The 24,763-nt window shown below is 38.8% G+C and overlaps 1 protein-coding gene across 10 annotated transcripts in view; it reads right to left on the bottom strand.

Moving 5' to 3' along the window:
• Positions 1-24,763, bottom strand: part of DOCK4 (dedicator of cytokinesis 4) — a 428,555-nt gene that overhangs the window by 223,954 nt on the left and 179,838 nt on the right. For all 10 annotated transcript variants that reach the window (XM_027573302.2, XM_027573297.2, XM_027573299.2 and 7 more), the window contains exons 2-5: positions 12,623-12,706; positions 10,331-10,371; positions 7,853-7,908; positions 3,789-3,885 (exon numbers count right to left, since the gene is read on the bottom strand). In XM_027573302.2, the coding sequence (XP_027429103.1) occupies positions 3,789-3,885; positions 7,853-7,908; positions 10,331-10,371; positions 12,623-12,706 (278 nt within the window). The remainder of the gene's footprint in view (positions 1-3,788; positions 3,886-7,852; positions 7,909-10,330; positions 10,372-12,622; positions 12,707-24,763) is intronic.

Here is a 24,763-nt window from a genome sequence, read left to right on the forward strand (position 1 = left end):
AAAAACCTTTGGCAACTTATTAACCTCTTGGTGTGTATTTTCTTATAGCATGGATATTATAATAACTACCTGATAGGGTCACTGTCAAGATTGATGAGTTAATATACCAAAACTGAGAGTAATGCCTGACCTAGAATAAATATCACCTAAGTGTGGGCCGTTATTAATACTGTTACTGCTATGGGCTTGGCCCAGAACAAGCCCTCTACTAATGTTGTGTCTTCACCAAAAGCTAGCCTGTATCTCTTACCCAGAGACACTGAGGGCAAAGCCATTTCTAAGTATCTACCCTTCATCTTTCTTAACCAGAAGCTATGCTTTTACTTTCTACTAAAATATTAGTAGAGGACATGAACAGTGATATGCAAGGATTGAGATTATCATACATCTGAAGCCCTCTGCAGTGATAAACTGCCAGAAATAGCGAAAGTTCTGTGTGATGGGGAAAGACGCTCGGTCAGAACACATTTTTTTTTTTAATTTTTAAAAAGTCATGATATGTCTTCTACTTTATCAAGACTTGGTGACTTGGGAGTGTTTTAATGTTCTGTGTAGATGAGACAAATGTGCTGGCTGAACAGCAAAGCATTCTCCCTTGTCCTCTGAGATACAAATAATTGTGCTTGCGACATTTAAAGCACTCTATTGAGCTTGTTCTTCTATTACCTCTCACTCTACTCATGTTATACGCTCCCATACGAGTCACTACAGACACACTGTAATGCAATACTCTGGTAATTCACTGCTCAGGGTCTGTGCTCTCCACTGGATATAAGCCCCCAACCACAGACGCTGTGTCTCCCTTGGGTAGCCCAGCAGCTGGAGAAGGAGTGGACACCTTGATTTATAGGAGGTCATTTTGTGGATCTTGAGAGGTAGATTCTATTTAAGTCATAGGAAACAATAAGGGAAGATCAAGAAAAACTTGAGGTCAGTGGTCAGTGGAAAGGTCCACAAGAGTCAAAGAAATTACATAAGGAAGATATAAAGTAAGCCAAATCTTATGCAGCAAAATGGAAAGCCAGCTCTGTTTAACTGACTATCCCAGTGTGAAAGTCATCAGCCCTGCTCTCGGGGATGGTGTTTTGCAGTTGTGTTTTTCTCATGATGTCACCTCTAGTACTTAAGTTGAAGAGAATGCTAAGATGAGAAGGAAGCTGGATCCTTCATAAAAATGAAAATCAGCTGGTCAGCTTTCCTTTTATGGAAGGGGACGCAGGAAGCCTGACATTCTGTAGCCCTAACCAGCAAACCTGCCCTCCTAATGGGAAAGTAGTACATATCGGGTCTGGGCTCACAGCTGGTCATAAAATGATGAGTCTGGAAAAAGCGTACTGTAAACACTGGACAGTTATGAAGACTATTTAGAAATATGAAAAATGCTCTTGGTTTAACATTAAATGAAAAGGGTAGGGGTACGATATTCAACCCTTGGAATAAAACAGTATCTGTAAGTTCCTGCAATATATGGGAAACATAGCAAAAAACTAATTGTATTAGTGTTTTGGAGAACGGGTACGTTTTCATTTGCCTCAAAACGAAAACAGCACAGGTTTTGAAGCAGCAGATTTACCTTTAGACTCAGGCTTTACCATTTAGCATGAGACCCTGAATAGGTTATCTCTGCTAAAGATTTGAGAATAAAAACAATTTGGCAGAGCCCCAGGGAAGAAAGTTATAAAATAGCCAGGCAAAGGCCTGCACAGAAGTACTTAATAAAAGATGGCTGCTGTATTTCTCCTAAGCTTTTTGTGGTTATATTACTGGTATTTTATTAAGTGATACTTTAAAGAACATTATTTAGGCTCTTACCAATGATATGAAAAAGAGCAACTAGCATTTCTCAAGTATTTACCATGAGCTTCTAAGCTAAATGTTCTACTTATACTAAGTATATCTCATCAACTGCTCACAATTTATAAGATATGATTATCCTCATCAAACATCCGCCAGTGGAGAAGCCAGGCACCTTGAAACTATTGGAGAAGAACAAGGATGAACTTGAATCAAAACACTGGGCTCGAAACACCTGTATAAAGAGAAGAGAACCCAGAAGGCCCAACACAGCCAAGGCAGCCTCATTCTCAAGGTCGAAAATCTGTTATCTCCAGGTTCAACTTCATATTTGTCCCTAACATAACTGACTACCATGTCAGTATCCAGGGGAACTTTTAAATAATTCTCTCTCTGTGTCCATTATTCAGGACATCAGGAGGTGGAAAAGTTACTCCTAGAGCTTACAACACATAGATTTTCAAGCCAATCAAGTACGTCCCCAGAAGAGATGTTCACAACCTGAAAAGCAGGTAAAAATAGCTAGGTAAGGCAGAATCAAGAGGAAATTCAACTTTATTCCCCACAAGCTGCCACATAAAAGGCAACGTGCTGGTGCTCTAGCTCAACTAATGGATGACACTTACACTGCCATTATTTTTATAACTCTTCTGTTGGGTATTTAAGATGCAATGATGTGAACATTTCCAATAGTTTCATTTCCATGTTAATATTATGCACAATGTTATTTTAAGTGAAACAAGACTCGGATTTTATATTCTTCCTAATATAAATTTTTTTTCAAACATCTGAAAAGGAGATCTGCATTTGCTTTGTAGCTTCTCAGCACAGACCCCTTGAGTTCAGTTATCTTGACTTTGCATTTATCTCATTCCAGCAAAGCTCAGCCTGGCATTTCATCTAAGACTGTCTTGTGGATTTTAGTAGTGAGTCCTAAAGCCACCAGCTCCAGGAGGGCATGGTCAGAGAAATCCAACATCAAAAGGGTTTTATTTTTAAGATTTTCTTGCCCCAATGAAATATCCTATTGCATTTTATATGTAAGAGACAACGAAAACTGTCATTCTGTGCCAATGTCCTTCACTAATTTGGATTTCCTCTTTGACAAGCTGTTTCAAATCGTTTTGTCAGGCTAAGTACACCTTTGTATTTTGAACGCATCCCTTCAAATGATTAAGCTGTTCTATAAATGTCTTCGAAAATAAAAGGAGAAATAGTATTCATCTTCCTCCAAACTTCACCACCCCCAAATTTGTGCATATTCAGAGATCCAAAGTGAGACCACTAGATTCACACCAGAATCCCAGCCCAGCCATTTTCCAACTGCGTGGGTGACAGCAAGTACCTCACTCTGCCCCATGTTCCTCATTCGTAAGCTGGGGTCATCATTTCCTTGAGTGATTGTATGAAATCACTGCATATGGAGTACTTCCCCAGGGTTTGCGACATAGTAAGCTCTCAATAAGTATAATTTGTTATAATAGGTAAATAAGTACATAAAAAACTACTCCCCAAACATTAACCTGACCCCCTCCTTTTTTTTAAGAAACGTTCCTTTCTCTTGTATATTTAAAATATTCTTGTTCATTTGGCCTAAGAAGTCTATCATTTTCAGTATATTTGAATCATTTACAGAAAATTAAAATACCACCAATACTCCAATTGCACTGAAAATAAATTTCTTTCTCCTTGAAAATTAAAAATACTCAGAAAGCCTGACCCTAACTAGCTCCATGTAAATCATTCTAACTGATGAGATGCCAGAAAAATCATCGTTTACATTCCTGCAGCTCAAAAAAGAACTTACAAAGCCCATGCTTAGTGGACACACAGATTACAAGACTATGTCTTATTAGGCTCTGTATCTCTGATTTCTGGAGGACCGCTAGTGCCTTAAAGCAAGTGCTCAATTATTAGTTGATGCTGACTCCTGTTCAAGTATTTCTTAAAACAATTCTCTATCCAAAATATTATGCTGTTAAAAAGTTACTTACCACATAGAGCTGTTTCCACATGGTTCCCCAGTCTCTTAATGTTGATGTCATTTCTGTTATAACAGAGTCTTCAGTGGGAATAACCATTTCAAATTGTCTGTGAAATTAAAAGAGAAAAACAAAGTCCACATGCAATTATCATAGATAACAATTTTCTCTGAAATCCTCTGAAAGACAAAACTAGGAAAGGAAACTGCCTGTTATTTTGGGTTCTGCAGACAGTAACGAGGATCTGATTAAAGACCCATGTGAGGAATGTTATGTGGGCCACGGCAGTACAATACCAAGAGGACCAGCCACTTCATCCACATCAAGTTTGAGGAGTGTGATGAGAAGCAGCAATATCAGAAGACTTCTGCTCCAGCCACAATGTGACCACTAAAGAACAACTGATTTAACCTCCCAAGCCCAAAAGCCTTTATGCAACATGAGGTCACTGAGCCTGCCTAAACTACGAGATAGCTTTTGCTTTTCAAGCACTATGACCATAGGACTCACAGGGAGTAACAGACTTGTTCCATGATCAGGATATTATGGCTGCAAACATCCAAACTAACTTCGTGTTAGAAGTATCTAGACACCAAGGTACAGATTAAACACTCACTTGATCTTATTAACACTTCATTTTTATTATTTATAAATGGGACCAAGAAAAACAATTAGTCTATTAGTAACGTTAGCATGCATCACTGAACTTAAAAACTTTTGCAATCACAGATGTTTGAATATCCATTGTGCAATATTCCTCTCTCCGATTAGGGTCATATATCCTTCCTGTTTCTTCTCTAAAAATGAAATACTATACTTGGAGAACATTCATACCAACACCTCCTAGGTATGTAAGTGGTCCTGATATTGAGGAGATACATGAAGCTATGGACAAAAAGAAAACCCGAATTTCCTTTATCCTCCGTGTCTATCCTTGACGTACAACAACCTTTTTCCTCATCTCGAATTTCTTTTTTCAAATTCTTTTCAGTGAGTGTGTAGGTTAAAATGCTTAAGTGGCTATGATTACTACAACTTCTCAAAAGAATGCTACCAGCTATTTAATGGGAATTATTTTCTTAACATTTGAGTATGTATGTTTTCAAGGACAGTATCTAATATGTACAAGGTAATAGCATTTTAGACACTGAACCAGGTTGTCTAGATGATCAAGGGAAAATTACTTCTTAGCATGAGGCTAATAACTGCTCTGTAGTTCTTCTGTAATGCTATATCCAAAGGGTGTATAATTGTCTTTTGTAAAGTCTTCTTGACAGCAAGTAAGAGAACTAAAATCTTCACCAAGAGAGCATGATTTCCTCATTTCAGAGTGCTGCTAAAATACTTGCTCTGTGAATATTTCCCCTCTTTCTACAGCTTAAACACAGCTGAAAATATAAAAGTAGGATTTAAAACTAGAAATAAAAGTAAACAGTAGTATATGACTTGCGACATACACAGAACCTTTTATGAAGTCTGTGTGACATTTTCAAATGATAGTGCCTTTATTTTGCTTTTGAAGCAGCTGTTGCAATTTAACTGATGAATATTTGGAGACAGAGATTATAAAATGATCAGATGTAAGGTCAAGAAGGGAACAATGAATTTCCAGGACAACTCGACAACCTACTTAACATTTAAAAAGTGGCATGACCTCAAGCAGCAATTAAACACTATAGAAGTGGCCTCGTTGTTCATAAACCATAATTTAATTTAAGGACCCCCATCAGCCCGACAATGCTCTGAAGACCAAGGAACGACCAAAAAGGCAATCCAATCTGTGAGAAGTTGATTTGGGGTTTGTTCAACCAAAACGTAAATTTTCAAGAAGCTTTATAAAATCGCCGATTTCGGCAAAGCAGTTGTTTCCTCTTAATTATATCAAAACCAAAGTCAACGTTCAAGCAGTTGTAAGCAGTGGCCCCTGAAATTACATTTTGTTCAGTTATTCGTAGATATCCTTTATTAGAGTATAAGGATACAAGATATACTTATTCTGAGATATACTTCATCCCAGTGGGCCATCAGGCTGCTGATCTTAAAATAAGAGAGGTTAACATCAAAATCCCAAAGAAGTTCCTCTTTGGGAAAGCAATCACCTGGTAATATGTGTTCTCAAATGTTCTCAGGGTCAAGTTTTTCTTCCAGTTAATGGTCCTAGAATCTAGGGTCTCAATCAATTCCAATAATTTTTTTTAGAACCCAAAAATAAATTTGGGTTCTACCCTCAACGTTCTCCTGTTACTTAATGTTCATGATGCCCTGTGTCACATGGGGAACCACCAACCAAGTCTTAAACTTACACAACTAAATTTTGAGACACCTTTAGCCTTATTTAAACTTCCTCAGGCTCAAGGAAGGGGACCAGACACACACCAGTTACTGCCTAGGACAAAAATAAATAAATAAAAGAAGGCCCTTATTTTGATAATGACCCACCCCAATCTGCTGTGAGAGGGAGGACTTCCACTGGGTGGAATGATGCTTGACATCATCTTTGCTAGCATCCTCTATTTCCCTTGCTCAGGGTGTAGGGTGGGGGCTGAGTGGCCCTTTGCTCTGCAGAGTTAATGGGGTAGGGCTGGTCTTGGGACAACAGCCGCAAAGAGAAATGGTTGCACGGGTCTACCCAGGTGGACACTGTAAGGGTTAGGGTAGAGCCCCTGGGGTTTCCACACTGTCCAGCCCAAATCACTAGAGCAGAAAGGTCGGAACAAAGAGTGAGCCTATGGCCTAAGTATTTTCTAGAGTTTCTTCTGGTTTACTTGAAGGGAGTTGGACAGTGTCAGAGTAGCCTGGTAGGAAAAACACCAAAAAGACTGATAACTCTACTTAATTCATTTCTAGGTGGGGTACAGCTGCACAACCTTCCCAAAGGACACACGTTTATTAAAAACAGTAGTAGCAGTGGTAATTATTCATATCAGAATTATGTTTTTAATTTACTATTTTAAATAATTAGTACTGCTACTGCTAGTGATAGTAATATTGCTTAAAGTAGCACGTGTGTGTGTGTGTGTGTATACAGTATAAGGATCTCCTACACTTTTATCTATATAGGTAACTCTCAGGGTATTTATACCATAGACTCTCACCCACCTGCATAAGTTATTTCAATGAACTAAGATAAATACTTTGCCTTTATAGACAATGGATATAAAAATCATCCATTTAAACAGCATCCTTGGAACTCTTTTGGTAAAACTCAAGTTTGATGATGTCATTTACTATGATTTAAAATGTGCTTTAGTCATTCAAATAAACTGCTATTTTTTTTCTACTTGAAGTAAAATGTAATTTTTATGGCTGAATCTGCATGGTTTCTTCTGTCATAAAACGACAATCGTTCAATGGTCCAGTGCGTATTCCTTGTGACACTGGCAGTGAAGGTTTGGGTCCAAATCCATGACCCACTTATAATGAATGATCTGCTCATGATAACCACTTAGATAAGCAAGTTCTGCTGTTTTATACTATGATACTTTATTTGAATGATCTGTTATCCTGACAGCTACTTCAAGTCCTTTTGGAAATAGACTGGAAAAACTTCCAAAATGTATGAGAAATCTTAGGTGATCAATGAGCTCAAAGAACAGAAAAGTCATTCCCTAAAATACAAGAGTGGCTTTGTGAAGTGGTCACACAAGGATACGGTACGATCCCCAATTAGGAAAAAACAGTCAGACTTGGCTGCTTATAATCAGTGGTAAATCTCGGAAATTCTTAGGGTTTGAGACATGACTCAGCACTCCATGGGCTGGCTGCCATGCTTCTCTATATAGCAGGAAACCAAAAAGAACCAACTCCTCCTGCTTAAGATTAGTCTGATTCCATGATCTGTGGACCACGAGAGACCTCTGATGCCCTCGGTTCTCCTCTAGTCCAGCACATGCAGACGTAGGGTATTACATTTTCTCCACCAACTGCCTTACTGAAATCCACCTTTATCAAACCACACAGACAACGGCAGGATCTCCTGTAGTTCATTTGTCAAGACGATTACTAAGCCTTTCAAATTCTCAAAAAAGCAATGGTTCTGTGAAAATCCTCTCACATTAATAAAACTCATTTCTTACCCTTTGTTCTTCACACAGGCATTTTTCAAGTGAACGTAGCTGGAAGGAAAGATACCCTGCGGGAGAAAACAGGAGGTTATGGTGACAGGTGACTGGTAAGGAAGGGGTGCTTTCACAAGTCATACAACTGTAACAGTTCCAGGAACAGGGAAAAAACACATCTCTACCGCACTGCATCCATTCCTTTTATTTCCTACCATTCACTAGTTTACAAATTCAGGGATTCTTGAAAATAAATATAATCAAAAAAACTAAATCTCACTCAAAAGCATATTCTTTATAAAAGAGAAAAATTTTAAGTTTTCAGGAATTCTGCATAGAATAGAAAGCATGTTACACTGAAGAATTTTTTAAATATTGCATAGTTTTTTAATATTGCATTAATTTTTGTTTGTTTTGGTAGTTGTTCCTTTTCTTCTCCCTAAAACAGTTGTGTCTATTTTAAAATATACACTAAAAAGGGGCACCGGGGTGGCTCAGTTGTTCGGCATCTGCCTTCGGCTCAGGTCATGGTCCCAGGGTCCTGGGATCAAGCCCTGCATCAGGCTCCCTGCTCTGCAGGAGGCCTGCTTCTCCCTCTCCCACTCCCTCTGCTTGTGTTCCCTCTCTCGCTGTGTCTCTCTCTAAATAAATCTTTAAAAAATACACACACACACACACACACACACACACACACACACACACACACACAGTAAAAAAAAAATACCACTATGAATTGGGAGACAATACATATATTATGTGTTATGGAAGATCTTTTTTTTTTTTAAGATTTTATTTATTTATTTGACAGAGAGACACAGCGAGAGAGGGAACACAAGCAGGGGGAGTGGGAGAGGGAGAAGCAGGCTTCCCACAGAGCAGGGAGCCCGATGTGGGGCTCGATCCCAGGACCCTGGGATCATGACCTGAGCCGAAGCAGACGCTTAATGACTGAGCCACACAGGTGCCCCTGGAAGATCTTTGATGAAAACACAGCAGCAATTAATCACCAGGCTGCATTCTGATGGAACAAAAATTAAAGAAAAGACAGCATGCTAGCTTGAAGCTTTTTATTGTAGAGAAAAGATAGGGCAAGGAAATTGTTCCTTTGTTCTAAATGGGAAGTTGAAAGAAACAACATAAAAAAAAATTAGCATCAGTTTTATTGTCCATTAAATGATAACAACCTCTGAATGATTTTTGATGTATCATCAAATGACAAATTCAATTAAATATTTAGGAAAGCAAATGTCATTTGAATATGTTATCACCATTGTGGATCCAAGGATAACATAAAATTTAATAAGCAAATTCTGTACATACAACAGTAGTAAATAGACACACGTTAAAAAATATATTTTTTCTTCAAAATTTAACTCAATATGGTAGGATTAACAAACAGAGTAATTATAATTCATAAGAAAAAGTCAGAACTTGAGGTTAGAAGAGTGGCAGAAATAAGCCATAATATATTTTTTCAAAATTATTCCAAATGGATAATTAAGTACTGAAGCTACATTTGCATGTGCCTTGCAGATGTCCAAAAATAACTTTAAATGAGGGCTAAAGTATCTTAAAAAATTAAATTTTTACACTGTTTTGTTCCTCAGGCTCTCTTTAGAATGACCAAAAATAAATGAAATACAGTTATTAAACATAGCTGGATGATCTAGAAAAAGGTATATTTAAGCAGAAAGGCAGGCAGAAGAATTTAGACTACTTACATTACATTCTGAGAGTAAGCAATGATACAATTTCTTATCTACAATCCTAATAAAGCCAGAATTAAACCAAGAAATGAACATGACATGCAAGAGAATATTACAGAATGTGGGAAGTATGGATGAAAGTTGGAGAGATTAGAATACAGTAGACAAACACAGACAATAAATAGTAAGGATGAGTGTCAAAGTCATAAAGTATACAAATGACAGGTAAAACAAAAATCATACTACTTCCTACTGTAATTCCTGAGGATGTATATGAACATATAAAGGATGAGTCTTAATTTCTGTCTGGAATGGTAGGAACAGGGAGATCTTTATAATATGGTTTCCCCATGTTTCACCTGCCCAAACCCAAAAGGGAATCTTACTAAGCTGCTGAAATCCACGTGTTTCTCTACACCACTCTTTTACAAATGACACCACAGAAAATTCCAAGATTAAATACCTCTATTCAATTTTTCTTTTGGAATATCTATTTCCCCCGCTTGAATTTTAATTTCACTCTCTGCTAAACTAACACTTCAAAAAGATTTTGTTTATATATAATGAGCTTATTAAGGTCTTCTCAGTACAAACTGCAAGAGCTATATAAGATTATCATTTGAGTAGCATGTCTTAACTATAATCCAAGTTCAAAGGAATTTCCAAAATTATGAAAATCTGTATTGCCATTTGGCATTTCAACTAAGAGTCCCAACTGTAATTTCAATTATAAAATAAAATAACTTAAAAAAATCCTATAATTATGACTATGAGTAATATTTTTCATTACCTTGACATTTGGGTTTTTTAAGGCAAATCCTCTGTACCAGCCTGCGGAGAAATAATCATGGTCATTATTTTGATAAACCACTGTAATATTTTAAAGAAAAGAAATGATAACAAATAAATCTGTCCTTTACTGATGGAATTTTACCCTATAAATAAATATTCTGTGTATGAACAAGATGGGAGTTGGATTGGGCGAAACTATAGCTCAAGTGACTACTAGTTTGTGTTCTATTAATAAACTGTTTAAGAAATTGTAATGGAAATTTATATGAAAAATAGAAACATGCATAATGGAAGTACAGGGCTTGGAATCAGAATATTGGGCTTAAATTCTGGCTTTTCTACTTATCAGATTATCTTATTCTGGGCAAGTTAATTTATGTGAGCATAGTTTCTCCACATTGTATAAAAGGCTACATTATGTCTCAGGGAAATTCAAGAATCTGCACAAGATTTAATGTTTCCAATTTCTCTTTGCCTGACTACAAGGCCCAGATCCTATCACCAAAGCATAGGTAGGGCTCAGCCAACAGTCACAGAGTAAATTTGCACATCCTTAAGCCCATCATCTAGGGTTAGGATCAGTCTGATAGCATAAGAAGAGGGAAATCAGGTATCATCCATCAAGAAAAGTGATGGGTACTCTTATCAGCAAAACGTCCTACCGCCTGAGCTCACCCTAACTTTCATTCTGTAGAATGCCTATGACTCAACCTCCAAGCAACTCTGAATCAGTATTTTACAGCACTATCCTGAAAGAAGACTGTATCTTTTTATAGTTTAAAACAAGTATAAGGTATATATGTGAAAATGTATAGCAAATAAATATCCCCCATAAATGTATTATTTTCAACTTACAGTTTCTTCATGGAACCATTTTGTTTATTGGTAAGAAATTACCATGCAACAAATATTTTGTTGAATTGGACTTTTTTGATTAATTGGAAATATTTGAACATTGTATTTAAATATTAAATATTTATATAAAATAATTTATATAAAATTTCTATAAGTATTAAATATAAATATTAAAATTTGTTTGTTCCTTATAAGATATATTGTAAAATGCCATGACTAACAGCTTTAAAGTCAGTCTGAAGAAAGCAAAATGAATTGAGCAGAAACTATCTCAGGATTAATAAGATCCCTTAAAGACAGATCCAAGAAATATATCCATTCTTAATTATTTTAACAGAAACCAAAACTTTTTGAGAACTGCAAAAGTCTCATAGAGAGGTCTCTGTCAAAGGTTTTTAGGTTACAAAACAGCTTCCATTAGTTATGGAGCCCATTTTCATGCACCAATTCAAAACAGATTTTATATTCATCTGTATACAAAGTAAAAATAGACAAAATGCATCTGACAATAGTATGAAAGACCTTATTATATTTTTAAAGATATCATTTACAGTACACAGAAATGTCCATGTATCACCACCATTTAATGTGAGGTTCTAAGTAAATATAAGAGTTCTGTTTGGAGGAACACAGTTTAATGAATCTTGACATGACAGAATGTTATCATATTATAAATTCCTATTAAGAACAACATTTCAGGAGGAAAATGGGTGGTTTGGGATATACTGATAGGGCTTTAAAATGTGGTCATCTTGTTAACGAGGAAAAAAATAGTCATTTCAACTGGGATCTTTTTAAATACGAGAGCTTAAGGGTGTTTTGTGGAACAGGAATGGAAACATTTGACAACATATTAAGTATTTGATTTAATGAGTTACATGCTGCATAAATTAATAAAGTTCTTACAATATATTCCACTAACATTTCAGATGCATTGAATAACTTTAGTTCAAGTTTGGGGGTGGCAGGGAAGAAGACTGCTGACTAGAGCAGAGTTGGCCTTGGCAGGAGTCCTCCCCAAGGCGTCTGATTACCTAACCTTGGAGAAGCCATTTCTGCTTTGGACCTCTGTTTCTTCCTGTCCTGGGGGACCGAGTAGACCCTTGAGATTCTGAGAAAGACCTTCTAGTTTGGCACTGAGTTATGAATTCCCACAAATACAGTAGCTAGCCTCAACTGCTTTCTATGGTGGCATCTAGTGACTATAAGGAAATAATATTAAGAAAAATATATCAGCTTGAAAACAGCAAATGATGCCTTTCCATAAGCCAAACACTGAATACGCAAGAAACAAGCTTTGCCAAAAATGGTTCACTGGGACCACTGGAAAAATCCCAGAAATTAACAGAAGGACAGAATTTGTAAACATTATGAACTGTCCAATGGTGAGGAGGTTGGTTATACAACCTCAAGTAATCATCATTAGCCCACTTACCATCACACTTTTCCAGGATCTGAACTGTATCTCCAATTTCCAATGACAGGCCATACGAGACAGTTCCTCGAAAACTGGCAATAACTGTAAGAGATGTTACAGAATATATGAAGATAATCATATCAGTTATAGCCAGTTATACTACTTACTATTATATGTTACTGACTAGGAAAAATGAATGTGAAGAAGAAGTACACTTTGAGAGCTAAAACCTGCTGTCATATTTAAATTTTACAGATTTTTGAAGAGAGTCAATCTAGTTTATATATATATGTATAGTTTATATACTTTGCCAACTTCTGGGTCAAATAAGTGTTATAAATATGAATTCTAAAGATACGGAATTTACTAAAATAATACAAAATACCAAGAGTATTACTCAATAATCTATGTGACAAGATTATTTCCTGACGAGCCTGGGTCACTTACTGCTATATTCACTCTTCATCCAGATTCCTTGCCCACCGTAGTTACTCAATAAATATGTGTTCACTAACAAATGATGAATACATATCTTACTTGCTGTTTAGCTTGGTATACTTTTCTATTAATGTTGCTTGAAGGAGATTTCTTTTTTCCTAGACTGTAAGCTCCTCAAGAGAAGAGACTGCATCTATTTACTTGCTAATATGTCCCCAGGGCTTAGCCAAGTATGTGGCATAAAAGCAGTCTTCTTGAGTAGTAATCAATAGTAACATTTTATTTGGTCATGACTAGACTCCTCCCCTAGGACTAAACACACAGCCACCATGCCAATTCCCATATGCCTTAACTCTCGGAATAGGGTGTGTGCGTCCAGGGGTGTGGGTAGGGTGTCACCATTCAGCCTTAGCTAGTGGTTATAGACTGGCTGGTTTCTGAAACATTTCACAGGGCTGGGCAGGACAGGATGTTAATACCAGAGAAAGTGTGGATAGGTTAGTCATGTCTGGGTAACTCGAGGAGTTACAGAGAGAACGAAGCACAATAATTCTCCCCAGGGGAGTAATGCCTGAGTCAAAAAAGAGACAAGGATGGAGAAATAACAAAAATGCACCTCAATACATGAAAAAAGAAGAGACATCTCTGGCTCAATACAGTGCACTGTAATCAACTTGCAATTCACATTAAAAAAAAAATGATAGTAAACGCTTTGAGCGATTTTTAAAAGACCAAAATTTTGGAAGTGAATTTTATAATTCTGTCTCAGATAGTGAGGTTTAGATACACCCCCAATCCCCAAAATAAATTATTGCTACTGTTGTGAATGTATTTTAAAAGCTTGAAGAAACACATGAATCTGTCAAAAATCAGGACATGCTGATAAAAAATGGGAGCCCTTTGATAATCTCAAAACAAAATTAACAGTAGAGATCAAAACACAGGACAGAAAATATAACCCACAGTACATGAGATGGATGCAAATAACTGTACAGTAACCAAGTTAGAACATTTTAGACAAGCACTAATTCATGATGTCATTCTCTAACTATAGTCATAAATACCATATGACCTCATATTGATGTGCTAGATGTTCGCTCAAAAAATAATACAAGGTCTGTGTATCTTGACAGATTATCTCAAATAATTTTCAGAGACCTCTTCTTCTAAGAGATCACAACTGAACAGACACTAGACTGATTACAGAGCAAGCTTGCACCCAGAACTGCCTTTCTACATTCATGAAGTTACCTTGACCGCTCACAAGCCTAGTGGTTCCACACTGCTCCTCTTCGAGATCTAAGTGCATGGACTCCCCAACACAGCTCTCTATATAGCTCTGACCACTCGTAAATGCCCTGGTAACCCCCAAGGCTGCATGTCCTCTCCTAGCCCTCATCACCTCCTTGAATACAGTAGTACCATTCCTGGACTTCATCTCCTCTTCCTCCCTTCATTCTTCAGCCCACTCAATCCAGCCTTCATTGTGCTCTGAAACCACTCTCGTGAAGTCACCGTCCCCTCACTGTGACCACACGCATATCACTTTCAGGAGTCTATCTTCTCTTGAACCGTGTCTCTCATACTCCCCAGCCTTCTTCTGCAGACCTTTTCTTAGCCCTGTTCTTAAATGTTGGTGTCAGCCCACATTCTATGCCCAAGATGCTGAAGCATCAAGGCTGGGGAGCAGGACAATAGCATCAAACTTGGCATCATGAGACATGAGTTTGAGCCCAGGTCTTACCAGTTATTAGCTGTGTAACTTTAGTCAGGATACCTCTCAAAATCTGCATCACCTCCATCAGGCAAATGGGGGTAACAATAAAAGAACTGCAAAAGGTACTAGAGGATTAAATAAGGCGCCTTTTGGAAATAACTCTCTACACTCTCTGGGACATTCTAGTCATTTAATAAATACCTCGGTTATTTAAACTCTACTTTTTCCTTTCTACCCATATACATTCTTCCTCTTTGGAGAGAGTTCCAAGACTTCTAGAATCACCTGTTGACATGTGGTTTGCCAAGTCCCTCTCCAGTTCTGATTTGTGCCCTGAGAATCTGACACAAACTTGCAACTTGTGTATCTCTGTTCAGATGTCTAAGCACCTAAGACTTAGCATACCTCCAGCTGAACCCGTTATCTCCCCTCATCCTCTAACCAAATCAAGCTATTTTCTTTCTCCCAATCACGTATTCTGAAATGTTAATCTAAAGTATTATTCTATTGACAGTCCTGCTTTATCCTGCTATTACTAAGTGGATTTCTCTGTATCCCTCCACAGGGCCGCTGTGAAGACTTCTAGGTGTCTCCCTGGTTGTCCTTCCTCAACACAATGTCCACGATGCCCCTAGTTACCTTTGATTCTGTCACCTTTAGGCTTAAGGTTTTGTGGGTTTTTTTTGTTGTTTTTGTACATGTTTTTCTGTTTCTGTATGTAGCATCAGGATAATTTTTATATTTCTTCCATTAGATTTCTATTTCAAGGTGATTAAACATATTGTGCAGTACTGGACAAGAGCTTGATCAGGCTAATTGTTTTCCTTTTATTTCATGCTGCCATTTAGCTCATACAATCCTTAGGTGTCTCCAAACCAGATCCTCCTCCACCGTTCCCAGTTCTATTGAATGCTAGCACTATCCATCGACTGGAAAGGCCAGGAACTCAGGGGTCATGCATTGGGCCCCTCATCCCCATATCCAATCCATCACCACATCACAATCTTAACTCGGAAGTATCTCCCGAAGGCAACTTTTCTCAATAATTCTGCTCCCACCACTCTCCAAGCCTTGCCTGGCCTTCTCCCATGCTCTCCCTAACAGGTCCATGTTCAGATACTCAGTATCCTCCCCAATCCCCTTCTCACATGACAGTTAAAAAGGCCATTTCAAAATGCACATATGATGTCATCCTCCTTCTAAATATCTCAGAGCTCTGAGAATAATATTGAAATCAGTACCACAGCCTAGAAGGTCCTGCCCTTCTTAACCCTGACTTTCTGTACTCCAGTTACAAAGACCTTCTGTCAATACTTTGGTTACCATACTCCATCATACACTGGACTCTGCCCATGGCTGACTTCCTGCAAAGACTCTTCCTTTCACTCCTTGCCAAGTGAGGCCATATTCCTCCCACAGATATGAGCTGAGTGGTCAGTCACTTCTAGGGCAGCCTTCCTTGATGCACATCCCCTCATCACAACTACATGCACTCGTAGCAACATAGACTACCCAACCACACTCATGTGTGCACATTTTTGAATGATATCTCCTCAATAAACCGTTAAGTTCCACAAATTTAAGGACTGTGTTGCTCTTAGCTCCTCACTGTATACCCAATTCAGTACAGAACTTGGTACTCAATCTGAGCTCAGTAAATCACCACTGAGGGAATGAATGAGGGTGTGGTCATTATTGCTAAATACTCTTATCTTAAAGAGGCAGGTTCCTTATTATTGCCAACACTATTTTTAGAGGGTACTCAAAATTTTAAGATCCAAACTGTATTACCTATAAAAACTCATGCTTTCATAGGAATTGCTGAAACTGGGATGACAGTTTGTCTGGGTTATATCTGTGTATCATCTCATTTCTTATCCAAGCAGTCTATATGGGTGAATGCTGATTTTACTCATCAGCTGTATAATATTTGAAAACAAATAAAAGCATGCTAATAAGTTCTCAATCTCACTGGGCTTCAGATGCCTCCTCTATTAAAACAAAAGAGGTAGACAACATAACCTCTGCTCAGTCATACCCCAAATAACAGCAAGCTCTCTCTTGCAGCCCTCAGTGCCTTTATACATATTATTCCCTTTTGGGGAGTTGCCCACCCACCGCTTAGACACTGGGAACTACAAGTAGTCTTAGTTTGAGTTCTAGCGCCAAGGTTAACTCTTTTGATTTCCTGATGCTACCCTTTTCCTTCCCCCATCCTTGCTTCACGTGGAATCAATTATTCTCTTATCTGCGCTCCAAGGGTACTCTGACCACACCTCAAAGAGGGTAAGGCACCACATAATATTATACCACTTTATTCATCTGTGTCTACTTGAGAATATGAACTATTTCTAATTCACCTTCAAGACCCAGTATATGAGTGTCTGAGTACAGGAATGGAGAATGAACACACACATGGAATAAAGCCACTTAAAAATAGCATCCAGGTTTGAGAGATTCACAGAATGTTAGGGTCACCTCTTACAGCCGAGAACACCTGAAAGTAGGTATTAAACTGCAGATCACATTAGAGAGTTGCACTTTTTTTTTAAGAGTTTATTTATTCATTTCAGACACAGAGATACAGAGAGAGAGAGAGAAAGAGAGAGAGAGCATGAGCAGGGGGAGAGGCAGAGGCAGGCTCCACGCCAAGCCAGGAGGCCGACGTGGGGCTCGATCCCAAGACTCCAGGACCACGACCCGAGCCGAAGGCAGACGCCCAACCATCCGAGCCACCCAGGCGCCCTAGAGAGTTGCACTTTTTCAAGATATGGTTCAGGCATGACTTTGAACTTTACCCTCTAAAATGGCAAGGCATTTTCAATCTTTGAGTTACACAAGGAACTCCACCTTGCAGGGTACTAAACTTGTCAGTGGATGGATGAATGCTGTATTATTTATGCTTTGGGTTATGAAAAAGAAAGTCGAAAGGGAAAGGCAGTTCTAGGCAAAAGAGCAAAAGATTTGAAAAAAGGAATGGCTCATGTTTAGTAGTGGGAGCGTGTGATGTATCATAAACTAAGCAAACTGGTTTAGCAAAGCCAAGATTCACAAGATAACATAGGCTTTCACAAAACCTCAACTTGCATTTCCATCAAATATACTTTATGTTATTTTTAGATTCCATTGTGGATACAACTTTCCAACTAAATCTCTTTAAGTTCCTTCAGGGATTTTTGCATGAAACAAGTCTTTTTAACAAATAGTTGAAAATCCACTTTGTCCCCAGTTATTCTAAAGAAGCTATGGCTTTATAAAAAAGTCTTCAGTGTATACTTTCCAGGGGCATTTTTTGCCCCCAGTAATGCTGGAGTCTACTGAACATGACCACACACTGTCTTGATCCCTTGATTTGCTTTTGTTTTCTTATAAACAACTTTAGTAGCTACAGAAAAGATCACAGAGAATGAACTCTTCACAGAACTGAAAATGTAAAGGTCCAATACTATTGTTTCAGTCACAAGCCTTGAGAGTATAATTTTAAACAGCACATATAAACTCCTATACGGTTTTGTGTTCATCTCTGCCCACTTGTTATTACATAAAGAAAATTATTTGGATTAAAAAACATGCATATAAACTGAAGTTATATTCAGGTCTTTTAAAAATACACACGTAAGATCAAAGTGTTAAATGTAAAGCATAATCATCTTGAAAATCATATCATAAATAGATTTTTATGTTATCACTGTTATCACTCCTGTTATTCCTTTATATAATAATAATCAGTTTAGTACCTATTGACAATTTATTTGAAATTAAATGGCTGTGGGAAACATCCTCATATAGACTTGGAAGTATTTTCTATGAAGATAAAAAGAAAGCAAAATATTTCTGTGAAGCAGGGACTCATACCTTAGTTTCAATGATACTGTTTGTTCATGCAAGCAACAAACTCACATTTTAAAACTTTTAAGCACTATAGAGAAATTCAATCACAGAGTTCTATGACTTTTAAAAGCAAAAATAGAAAAAAATGATTAAAAAAACTACTCTTAAGTCAATCATGTAGCTCTACATCACAGACAATAATAAGTTCATCATCATTGTCAAAGTAATATTTACGTGATTCTGCTCACCACAATTCAACCCTGGCAAAGGCTGCCCCTTGCCCTTTATGGGCTGACAATCGAAGATGAATGGAACATAATGTAAAAAAAAATAATGAAAATGCTTTGTCCCTTGTGACACAAAGGAAGGAAAAGCATCTCTCAAAGTCAGAGTTTGGGCTTCATCTTTCTAATAATAGGATCTCCGACTCATGAACAGGTAGTGGTCTGAAAGGTCACTTGTGAGCTATTTACAACACAGAACATGGTGCTATTGTCCTCAAATCCTGAGACTAGTCCACAGAATCCTATTTAATACAAAAATGAAACTGCTGTTTTTCGCCACAAAAAATATGCTATGACTGCACCAGAAACCAAATAAACATGTTGATGTGAGCAACTGTAAAATCTTGACGCACAGCAGTGACAGAAGACAGTGATGAAGCAGGTGTTGACCATGTAGGCATGCTAAAGAAACGCTTCCTCAGAGCACATTTAAAAGTGGTTCTTGCCTGTGTCTACATTCATTTCACATTGTACGTTCAGCTCTGGCTTGTCACGGATGTATCTACATTGAGGTTTATCAGTTTTGAGTGTCATTGGTGGTAGGGGGAGCACAAATGGAAAAGGGGAGATAGTAGGATTTCTGAAGGACCTGGATAAGAGCTGGAAGAGACATAAAACGGGAAAGGAGATTAATGAGAAATTCTTCCCAGGGACTTTATTTCTTGAAATGGTGAACTGTGGAAAGAGACAAGGGGTCACCTCTCCTGCACATGTACAAAATCCTCCTGTAGGCAAAGATACAATATGGTGGGGAAAACCAAGATACTAGTCTAATCAAAGACTCTTCTTTCTTTATAGCTGTCTAGAATAGGGCTTGAGGGCAGACAGAAGTCACTTGGAGATGTCTATTGGTACCATCACTAGTACAGGACAGAACTGTCTTTCCACAGGTCCTCTCTCTTTCCCTTCCACAGGTTAGGAGCAAAGTTGTCATTCCTAACCTCAAGGGACTCCAGGCTGGCTATCCGCATGACAGCAGGACTGTGGAAGCAGATGGCCCAGAAAGACCGAAGAAAAAAATCAGATGAAATGTGGGAGGGGGGCACCTGGGTGGCTCAGTCACTTAAGCATCTGCCTTGGGCTCAGGTCATGATCCCAGGGTCCTGGGATGGAGCCTGGAGTCGGGCTCCCTGCTCGGTGGGGAGTCGGCTTCTCCCTCTCTCTCTCTCTCTGCGCCTTCCCCCCACCCACCCACTCCACTTGTGCTCTCTCTCCTCTCTCTCAAATAATAAAAAGAAAAGGGGAGGGGGGAGAAGGGAGAGGAGAGAGAAAAGAGAAAAGAAAAGAGAAATGTGAGGGCAGAGATGGAATGGGAGCTCCTGAATATTGCTTTGATGCTGAAAATGAACTAAGGAAATGAAAGAACTGCTGTGCTCCTTCTCATCCTCAGACTTGCCATGAGCTTGGGATGTGGCTCCGTTCTGGAATGGTCCATGCCCGAAGGCCTCGTACACCTGCAGGCACACCTGAGAGGCACAAATGTAGGCATGCTGACAAGCAGGATTCCATTCCGATACCACAGTCACTACGGTCAGGCTTGAGACATGTCCCATGACTCCCTTCTGGCCTGAATGACTAGGAATCAGAAGCGCACTGAATAAAGTATATTCGTTTCTGACATTTCACAAGGATCACCTGAAAATGTATTGCTGTCCTTGACTGTTAAGAGGACAGTGCTCAGGCGCCTGGGTGGCTCAGTCGTTAAGCGTCTGCCTTCGGCTCAGGTCATGATCCCAGGGTCCTGGGATCGAGCCCCACATTGGGCTCCCTGCTTGGCCGGGAGCCTGCTTCTCCCTCTCTTTCTACTGCTTCCCTTGCTTGTGCTCTCTCTCACTCTCTCTGTCAAATAAATCAATAAAATCTTAAAAAAAAAAAAAAAAAAGAGGACCGTTTTCTCAGGGACTGCAGACCTTCATTCTGCTTGAACCACTGCCATTTGGACCCAAGGTAAACATCACGTCTGGGGGAGGCTGCTGCAACACCAAGAAACCCTCTTCAGAAACGCATGCCCTATTCTCCCAGCTGCGGAGAGCGTTAGGGCAGGTGGCCCTTGGCTGCCAGCCCCCTTCTGGAATGGTCTCTGCTGAAGAGAGCTGCTTGGCCCAAGGTCATGCCCTCCTCCCAGGGTAGCCTGCATCTGGTGACGGACCGGGTGGGAGTAAGAGGGCCACGTCCTCCTGCTACCGCTTGGTACCACTCTGAAGGGTCACTCTAGCTCAAGGGACCAACGTTGTCACTGGGCCAGCCTACAGGTCAACTTCTCCCTCTGCCCTGTCCCGCTTCTTTCCGCTCCCCTCCATGCGTGTGAACCCCAAGAGCACTCCCTGATAAACACCCCACAAGCTAATCTCCAGCTGAGTCGGCTTTCTAGAGAGCCCAACCTGCTACCAGCTTTACAGCTTTACCCATTCAGAATTTCTTCCTTGCAAAAGTTATTTTCAAGGGAGAAGGAAAGTAACCTTATTGCATTACTACGTTGTGTTAAGGGTTTTGCTAAATTCTTTAGGTATTATTTCTAATCTTCTATGATGTAGATGTTTCCATTCCCACTTTAGAGATATAGAAAATGAAGAGGAGAGAGGCAAACAAGGAAACAAGTCAGTGGTATCAGGAGGGAATTATTCCACCTTAAGACTCATTTGAAGACACTGTCACTGTGGCAATAAACGAACCAGTTTTATTCTCCAGAGTTACAAACATATTCTTCACCTTCGTTTTAATGCTACAAATGCAAAGGCATTTGCCTAAGCGGCTACAAGAGTAACTGAATGTCAAACAATAAAACTCTGAACTAATTATTGCATCAGCCTATCAGTACTTTTTAAAAACAACTTAAGATGATAGAAAAGGTTATGGTTTTGGCCAAGTGCCAGCCAAGAGGAGGAAAGAGACAAAGTTTAAACAATTATCTCAAAAGCATCCCAGCACTTAGGAAAGGGAGACAAAGTTAAAGAGAGAGCTGGAGGCCTGGGGCTTAGCTCCCCTACTTATGAGCCACATGGTCCTGGGTCCTTCCATTTGCTATCCTGGGATGACGTCACCTACCTGGCCTTGCTACGGAGATGTCACAAGGATCACACAAATGTATGAAAATGGGATTTGTAAGCCTACAAAATGTAAGGAAATATGGGACATTATATTTTCATCATCATTGCTAACCAGAAACTTGGAGGCTGGACCTGAGTCTGTCCTAGGCAAAAATACACTTACAACAGTAAGTCAAAAACTCATTCTGTTATTACAGCTTCTTGGAAATCATTATTAACAAGTTAAACTTAGAAAGATTCAGGTTTAGCCACCTGAGGGAGATAAAAAAAAAAAAAAGCTGATAAAACAGGACATCCTTGGCAAATGAGACTGATAAGGAAAGTAATGGAGCAAAGTGGGATTTTCCTAAAATGCAGAGATAGGACAGGAAGGAGATTCCGCTCCAAACATTCACTTTGCCTCAACAGTACTTGTCTGAGGGGTAACAGCATCAGGAGGGAAAAATTACAAGATGGGCTTCATGTCACAAAGTGGAATGAAGTAAAAAGAAACAATCAATGCTTTCTTTCCCCATGACCCAAAGGAAGAATTTTCACTACGAAGCAAAATACCATTTCCAAGCAAACATATTAAAACTACCACCAACTATTTGGTGTGTGTGTGTGTGTATATATATATATATATATATATATATATATATATATATATATATATATATATAAATAGATGATATATATAGGATATATATACATATATATGCACATATATGTGTGTATATATATCTCATATTATATATACACATATATAATGTGCTCTTTTCCCAGTGTGAGGTGGTTAATATGAAAATTATGCTATTTAGGAGAATTTCTGAAACACAGGATTAAATTTCCTGACATTTAGGGGCGGCTGGGTGGCTCAGTCGTTAAGCGTCTGCCTTCGGCTCAGGTCATGATCTCAGGGTCCTGGGATCGAGCCCCACATCGGGCTCCCTGCTCCATGGGAGGCTTGCTTCTCCCTCTCCCACTCCCCCTGCTTGTGTTCCCTCTCTCACTGTGTCTCTTCTGTCAAATAAATAAATAAAATCTTAAAAAAAAAAGTTTCCTATTTTTTAAAGGTGTTTTTGCTATAAGGGAAGGGAAAAAAAAAATAATCTGTTGTCTTCCTGTGCCTTTTCTTCCCTCTCATTTCTCTCTCCAAGAACTAAATACTCAGTCACAAAACAGAGCAGAACTGAAGGGCATACCTGGACCTCAGCATCTATGCCATCTGTACCACAGCGGAATGACCCCCAGGCCACCCCAAATTGGGGAGACCCCAGCTTCTTGTCGCAGCCTCTTCTAACATTCTGTCCAAACTAATACTCAATCCTGTCTTATCTCTGGTCATTCATCTCCCCCCAAACAGTGAAGCATGCGTATTTCTAGTTTTTCCTCCATAAGCTTTTCTTTTTTCAATTTGAAGTTTGACTTCCATTCCCAAAGTTGACTTCTCAAAAAGTCTGCTAGTCTGTCACCTGCAACTTGCATAATTCCCATCTGAAGGGAATCAAATTTTACATTCCTATTTATTACCCCCCTTCTGCTCTGATAATTAAGCCAGCTTCCAATTTTGAACAAACACTAGTTCTGACTGGTTTGGGCCATTGAAAACCAGTCACAAACAATTTCTTTAGAAAATGGGGAGCCAGGAACAGTTCAATGGAGAAATAAAACAAAGTCCGAAGTTTTTTCAAAAACCAGCTCTTATACACTTATCCAGCCTTGTCCTTCATAAACTGTATTCAACAGTCACAATGAACCTCTTATCTGCCTGAGCAAATGCTTTTCCCTCTACCTGGGATTCGGGCTTCCTATTGCCTTTCCCCACCAGGTGTTCTTCAAAAAAACTCAAGCATCTTCTTCAAGAAAGGATTACTCCATGTACCCCTCCCATGTACATCTCTCTGGTACACTCATCACCTCTAGTTTTGCAGCTCCTTTATGTTTCCAGTGCCTAGCACAATGTATGACACCCAGTGAGGACTCAAAAAATATTTATTGAATATACAGCATAATGAAATCACCAAGGTGTGCAATTTCCTCATTTATTCAGCCAGCGGCCACCTTCTTCTGTGTGCCAGCTCCATGGTAGGCACTGGAAATACAATGGTGAAGACAACACTTGGCACCTGCTTCACTGAGTTCATAAATCATGAGAAAGAATGCTTCTTACATCTTCTGGTTCCTACAAAATGCATTTATTTTGCAGCCCCAGTAACTTTTTTTTTATTTTTATTTTTAAGTAATCTCCACTCGTAATGTGGGGCTCAAGCTCACAACATCAAGAGTCACATGTTCCACCAACTAAGCCAGCCAGGTACCCTTCCCCAGTGACTTCTAAATGTACACAAAACTGACACACTTACAGTTCTATTTATTCTTATGTGGAAAAAAACTGAATCCATGCCTATTTTGTTAATGTTTAATTTTGAAATAATTTCAGATTTATAAGAAACTTATAAATTGATACATCCTTAACTTCCCTTCATCAAATATTAAGATCTTAAATAAATAGAGCACACTTACCAAAACCAGGAAGTTAATGTTGATAGAGTTCTATCAACTACCCTGAACAGATCATATGCAAATTTCACCAACTGTCCAAATGATGTCCTTTTTTCTGGTTAAGGATCCAATCCAGGATTCCACATTACATTTCATTGTTATATTCCATTAGTCTCCTCCCATATAACAGTATCTCAGTCTTCGCGTTTCATGACCTTGATGCTTTTAAGAATACTGCCCAGTTATTTTGCACAATGTCTCCAAATTTAAGTTTGTCTGATATTTCCTCATGATTAAATGTAGGCTAGGCAAATTTGGCAAGAATACCAGGAAGTGATGATGAGCCCTACTCAGTGTA

Source organism: Zalophus californianus, chromosome 12 (assembly GCF_009762305.2).
Source record: "Zalophus californianus isolate mZalCal1 chromosome 12, mZalCal1.pri.v2, whole genome shotgun sequence".
NCBI lineage: Eukaryota > Metazoa > Chordata > Mammalia > Carnivora > Otariidae > Zalophus > Zalophus californianus.